Source organism: Myotis davidii, unplaced genomic scaffold (assembly GCF_000327345.1).
Source record: "Myotis davidii unplaced genomic scaffold, ASM32734v1 scaffold557, whole genome shotgun sequence".
NCBI classification, from domain to species: Eukaryota; Metazoa; Chordata; class Mammalia; order Chiroptera; family Vespertilionidae; genus Myotis; species Myotis davidii.
The window spans coordinates 51,448-57,723 of NW_006289557.1; the positions used below are offsets into that span (position 1 = coordinate 51,448).

At 44.2% G+C, this 6,276-nt stretch overlaps 1 protein-coding gene across 4 annotated transcripts in view; it reads left to right on the top strand.

Annotated features, from left to right (window-relative positions):
* The first annotated feature begins 5,712 nt into the window (after nt 1–5,712).
* LSG1 (large 60S subunit nuclear export GTPase 1) overlaps nt 5,713–6,276 on the top strand; it is a 27,359-nt gene continuing 26,795 nt past the window's right edge. For 2 of the 4 annotated variants that reach the window (XM_006761993.2, XM_015562806.1), the window contains exon 1: nt 5,713–5,882. In XM_006761993.2, the coding sequence (XP_006762056.1) occupies nt 5,784–5,882 (99 nt within the window). In that variant the 5' untranslated portion in view covers nt 5,713–5,783. The remainder of the gene's footprint in view (nt 5,883–6,276) is intronic. The other 2 variants (XM_015562807.1, XM_015562808.1) reach the window with 1 other exon arrangement.

Below are 6,276 nucleotides of genomic sequence, written 5' to 3' on the forward strand. Positions count from 1 at the left end.
CACCATAGCTAAGATCTGGAAACAGCCTAAGTGCCCATCAGTAGATGAATGGATTAGAAAACTGTGGTACATCTACACGATGGAATACTATGCTGCTCTAAAAAGGAAGGACCTCTTACCATTTGCAACGGCATGGATTGAACTGGAGAGCATTGTGCTAAGTGAAATAAGCCAGTCAATTAAGTAAAAATACCACATGATCTCTCTCATTCACATGATCAAATAACCCTTATAACCTGATGAACAAAAATAGATACAGAGGCAGAGCAGCATTAAACAGACTGTCAAACTACAGTAGGAAGGCTGGGGAGGGTTGTGGGGGTAAGAGATCAACCAAAGGACTTGTATGCATGCATATAAGCATAACCAATGGACACAAGACACTGGGGGGTAGAGGAGTCTGGGGGAAGGTCAAAGGGGGGGGGAAGGAGACAAATGTACTTCTCGCTGTAATATTTTAAGCAATTAAAAAAATAAATTTGCTACCGTAATTTAAGTGGAGGGGTCACATTTAGAGACAAAAATATAAAATCCCAGTGGTCAGAAGGCCTTTCTGGTGGAGTAGGGGCTAATTGGTGTATAGTTCATGGATCCATCACTGACCTGAGTACTTAACCTTGGAAGAGTCCCTCTGTTGGCAAATGACTGCTAAACTGTGAGCTCTTAAAAGAATGAACGAATGAAAGAAACCTGGTGTTTTCTATTTGCAGATTTTAGAGTTGGTGATTATTAATTCTACTTCTAGCCTTCTTTATTTTGTTTTACTTTGCTTAACTTTATTGGGTCTCAAAATTTACAACTAAAAGTTCAGACCAATAATAGTGCCCTTTCCTACTTGACTGTTGTGTGGGGGAAAATAATTGCAAAATCATCTCTGAATAAAAGACCCTAGATATTCCACATATAACTACACGAATTGGGGGGTGGGGAGTCATAGGTTCAAATATAGTGTGCACAGGGTCTTGTAGCCAGCATTACCAATGCAAGAGGTCCTTTACACTTTTCATTGCACACACAATGATAGCACAAGCAGGCAGTCAATGTTTGAAGTGACTCAATGATTCATAATAACCATAAATAAAGGGCTGCTGAATGATTGAAACTCACTCATGTGTGAGAATCCACTCATTTCCAAAAGGGATAAATGGAGAATGACAGATAATCAAAGGGACTTTCCTTACTGATTCAGTGGCTCTGCAGAGACTGCCAGACTTCTATTTTCACAACTCTCAGCCTTATGCAAACTGCTTTAATGTCCTTTGGAAGAGAGTGGGCGAAGGGAGGGATAGGGCTGCAACCTTGCCTTGGAACGATTTGTCTGCCACTGACACATTTTTGGCCAAGGGATGAAAAGAAAAAAACAAAAACCCCACCCATTGTGTAGAGCCCAGAGGCACAACAGTGTGGAGTTAGAGCAGAATGTTACTTCCAGGTGTGTTCTCGCATGGGTTTCAGGGCTTGTAACTACGTTTGTTTAGCCACAGTAGATCAGGCATTACACAACATCACAAATGAGGAGCCCTCTCTGTGCTACTGTTTGGAAGCTGGTAGGAGGCTTCCAGTCCTGAGACCAGTGCAACCGCCGTCAGGGGTCAGCTGGTTAGAGAATTCTGGCTTCAGCACGAGGGGTCAGCTCTGTGGGGATGGGGAGGATCTTCCAGACACAAACCAGGTGGATGAGCATTCCCATTGTCATGACAAAGTGAGGAGGGGAGCTTAGCTGGGTTGTGTTGTTTTTTGAGTGTGTAGGTGGAATGACTTCTACAGCTGGAAGGCAGGGACGTAGGCTGACTCATCTTTGCAACTCCCTCCCTTGGGCAGCAGCCAGCACCTTGCTCCACCCTTCACCATCACCATTATCACTCCCCCCTCATTCTCACTTCGTTCTGTTGAACATGGATCCCATGATCTTATCTCATCAGCACCTCAATTCTCTTCCTCCTTGTTCTTCTCAATGAACTGGCATCATAATCCCTTAACATGGGTCAATTATACATCTGGATTCTCACCTGCATCATCCAGTTGTTGGGGAAAATTTTGCTCAGCTGTGAAAATTGGTACCCCGACACAGAACTTGGCTGGAGATCCTGGCTAGAGATCCTGGCTAGGCTGCTGATCAACTGAACACTGTCTCTGTGTCATTCCTTCTTCGCCGACTCCGTCCACACCGTTGGGGACCCCTGGACCTGCTGGGGTTGGACCCCAACAATCTAATATTTATTTTATCATTTGTTTTCTTATTAGAAAATGTTAGTTAGCTTTTTTTCAAAGTAGGGTCTGCCAGCCACAATTTTTTTTTCATTTTCTTTCCCCTACAATTGACCTGATGTTCCTTAGAAAAAATTTTTGAATAATTTGCCTATATCTATCATCTTTTAAGAGATCCCATTTCCAATCGCCTATACCTATACAGTAATTAAAATGAATGGTTCCATTTCCCAGGTGCAGTTCTTCAGAAAGGGAGATAAGGTGGAATGCAATCTGGGCCAACAGGATTGTCTTTTCTTGAAGGTCTGAATTACAATTTAAAAAAAAATCAGTCTACTGAGCTTATAAGCTGAGAGGCTGAGTAAAGCAGAGATAACTGAAGCAAAGCACACCTGATCCAAATGAGAAAGCTGCCTTTCTGAAAATACTTCAAATTCCATGTTGCCTTGGAAAGTTGGGAGAGTAATATAGCTGCTGCCTTATAGTTTTCAGAGAAAATCCCTTAGAAGCCACATTTTAGTAATTTCTTGTGGGTTGTATAACATCTCTCTTTATGACAACTTGATTTTTGAAATGTTAAAAAAAACCACCTCTCTCATTTAGGTAAATGTTATTCTCTAAGTCTTTAAGATTTAATATAGCAAATGGTATATTTTCACGTTACCAATTGACTTTTATTCTAAGACTTAAATTTTACTTGCCAACCTTTTCTTTGGACATTTATAATTTAAAAATAAAAGCATAGAACATAAAAGAAAAAAAAAGAAAATTGGTACCCCCACAAGCTACTAACCAATGACCTGGCAACATTACCTCATCGGCCACCTCTGTAGGACAGGAACTATTTTCCCCATTAACCAGGTAAGGTAACAGGCTCAGTTTGTTCTTTTTCAATGGCAGACTTAGGGAAAATATTAAAATTATTTATGCCTTACTTATTTGTCAGTTAAGAATAGTTGCAGCTACCCTAGCCAGTTTTGCTCAGTGGTTATAATGTTGGCCGACAATCTGAAGGGTCAGGGGTTCGATTCCAGTCAGGGGCACATACCTCGGTTGCTAGCTCTATCCTTGGGCCCCAGGAAGCATGCAGGAGGCAACCAATTAATGTGTCTCTCTCACATTGATGCGTGTGTCTTTTTTCCCCTCTCCCTTCCATACTCTCTACAATCAATGGAAAAAATAATCTCAGGTGTGGGTGAAAAAAAAATAGTTGCTGCTATCTTTTTAAAATATGTTTTTACTGATTTCAGAGAGAGGAAGGGAGAGGGAGAAGGAGATAGAAACATCAATAACGAAATGCCTCCTTCACGCCCCACACTGGGGATCGAGCCTGCAACTGAGAATCAAACCATGACCTCCAGGTTCAAAAGTTGATGGTCAACCAGTGAGCCATGCCGCTGGCAAGGCAATTGTTCCTATTTTAATCTTACAATGTCAGTGTCTTTTTGACTCCCCACTGGCTTAACTTATCACTGTATTTGGTCAAAATTTTTTGGAGCCCATGAGAAGAATGAGCATAGAAACCGAAAATGTTTGCTCTTTCTCAATCTCTCAAGGTGACAAAATCTGGAAACGAAGAGGGTGAAGTCCCAGGTTCCTGACCGAGTTCTAGGCATGAGATGGCAGGTTGCTTTATGTCATCTCACTGTTAGTATTGCCGTTAGAATGTGGAACTCATTGAAACTTACTTTATGAATTAGCTTTATCTTTAACTGCTGTGCTCCAAGAGAATGCCAATAACTGTCTGCTTATTCTCTTCCGTGGATCTTTTCCATATCTTACTTCTGGAGATTAAGTTCACCTTCTTGTTAGTTTGCTTGTTTTTTAAGAGACACTGTTTCTGAGTTGAGAAATGGGAGGCACCATGTCCTGATGCATGCCTTCGTGGGTCTGAGCACTGCCTTCCCAGAGCCTGTGTACTACACAGTGGCCTTGACAGGAAATGCAGAGCTGGGCGGATGATACGGTCCCAGTCCTGCAGGCCCCTAACTTTCTGTGACTGACCTGTCGCCAGTCCACTTCAGCGTCTTCATCTGCAGCAGAAGGGAGTGGACTTACCTTGGTGTGGCCCGTGGACCAGACCAGCAGCATTAGCACGACCTGGGAGGTGGTTGGAAGTATAGAGTCCCTGGCCCCATCCCAGACCTTATTAATCAGAAGCTGCACATTACCGAGATTTCCAGGAGGATTCAGACGCACATTAAAGTTTGAAAAGCACTAGGTCCTAAAAAACACGTTAACAAGCCTCACTCTGCCCCTTTCCCTGGGACATGGAAGGTAGTTGATGAGACTGGGGCTTGACTCCCATCTGACCTGAGCAAGCGACTCCTCCCTGAGCACAGCCACACGGAGATGATCCCAGTGAATGAAATGCAGGCAAAATGCCCACGCGATTCTATTCCGACTTTTTATATTCCGAATACAGGGCATTAACGGTAAAGTGAGGAACAAAAGCCCAGGCCACGGAGCAGAGCCGCCTCATTGTTTTTACTTTAATTATAGGGATGTGTTTTTGTTTTGTTTTTGTTTTTTTTTCAATCGTTTTCTGAGAGAACATATTGACCACACAATTTTGAAAACATAAAGGGATGTTGTAAACTGTAAGATGATGTTAGAGCTCTGTAAAGCTTTTCATGAGTTATCAGGAACCAGGTTCTCCAGCCAAGTTCTGTAGCCAGGTTCTGTCCAGGATCTTTTGCCATGTTCCGTCTCTAGGTTCTGTCTCTAAGTTCTGTGTCTAGGTTCTGTGTCATATAGGGATGTTTTAATACAATTCTAAGTGGAATTTTTAAGGTTGTTTGTTTAATGATAGTTGACCCTTGAGCAAGGCAGGGGTGGGGAGAGTGGTGGGGGAGGGGATGTTAAGGCCCTCGACCTCCCGCGGCGAAACTTCTAGAACTACTTCATTTGAAATAAAGCTGTTAAGCCAGAGCCTGTTGGCTTTCCCTGCAGTTTGGCCAAGCTCTGGAAACATGACAGTATGCATCGTTCCATTCCCAACTCCCAGCCAGGGAGGGTGTTTTCCTCCCCAATTCTCAGCTCGGGAAGACTAAGGGGAAAAGGCGCTTTAACTGCTTGGCCTCACAGCGGCGAGGCCACACCTTCGGGCTCCCGCTGAAAACCAGAGCCCAGAGGCAACGCCGCCGTGAGCGGGGCTCGGAAATACCCTTCCCTCGCGTCTCCGCCTTCTCCCGACGGAACAGCCGGAGGCGGGGCTAGCACCACGAATACAAGCGGCCCTGTTTCCTAGCTCTCCTCGTTCCTCGCGGACGCTAAAGAGCGACGCACAAATCTGGACGGCACCATTCTTTGATTCTACTACTCTATCAAAATTCGAGGTATTATTAGAGGTATCTATAGAAAATTAAGTGATCAAAAAAGCTCTATATTTTTGTTCTATAATAACAACCAACTCGAGAAAGGAGATGGCAGTTTTGAGCAAGTTATTTCTTTTTTTTGTTCAACGCGGACCTTGACTACTGAGGCTCACCGACGTCACTTCCGGGAACCAAGTGCTTGAGTACCGGAAAACGTGCGCGCTGGGCGGAGGAAGTTCGTTCGGCGGCCGTGTTGCCATGGGCCGGAGGAAGGCACCAGGTTCTGGGTCCCTCGGCCGGGCGCTTATCCGGCAGCAGACCCAGCGGAGCCGTGGGCACCGTCACACCGACGCCTGGGTAAGCCAGGGCTTGTCCTCTTCCTCAGTCTCTGTGTCTGGTTACGCGAGTGTGAACGCTGCGAGTCCTGGGGCCAGAGATCACGAAACTTTACTAAGAGTGACGTCTAAGTAGGGTTTTCAAGGATGAGTGTGAATTTCTGCCACGCTGATACGCAGGTCCTCCTCCTAGGAGGGACAGAACACACAAAAAAGTAGGACTAGTCTAATGAGGCTGGAGTAAGATTTTTGAAGGGTCTTAATGTCAGAATAACAGTCTTTGCCTTATAAGCCATGGGAACTTTGGAAGTTATGAGCGGGAAAAACACAAACACTACGTCTTTTAAGTATTAATTTGTTTAAAGATTGGACCCTCTAAAAGTGGCTGGTTGCTGCTAGAAATACAACAGATCTTT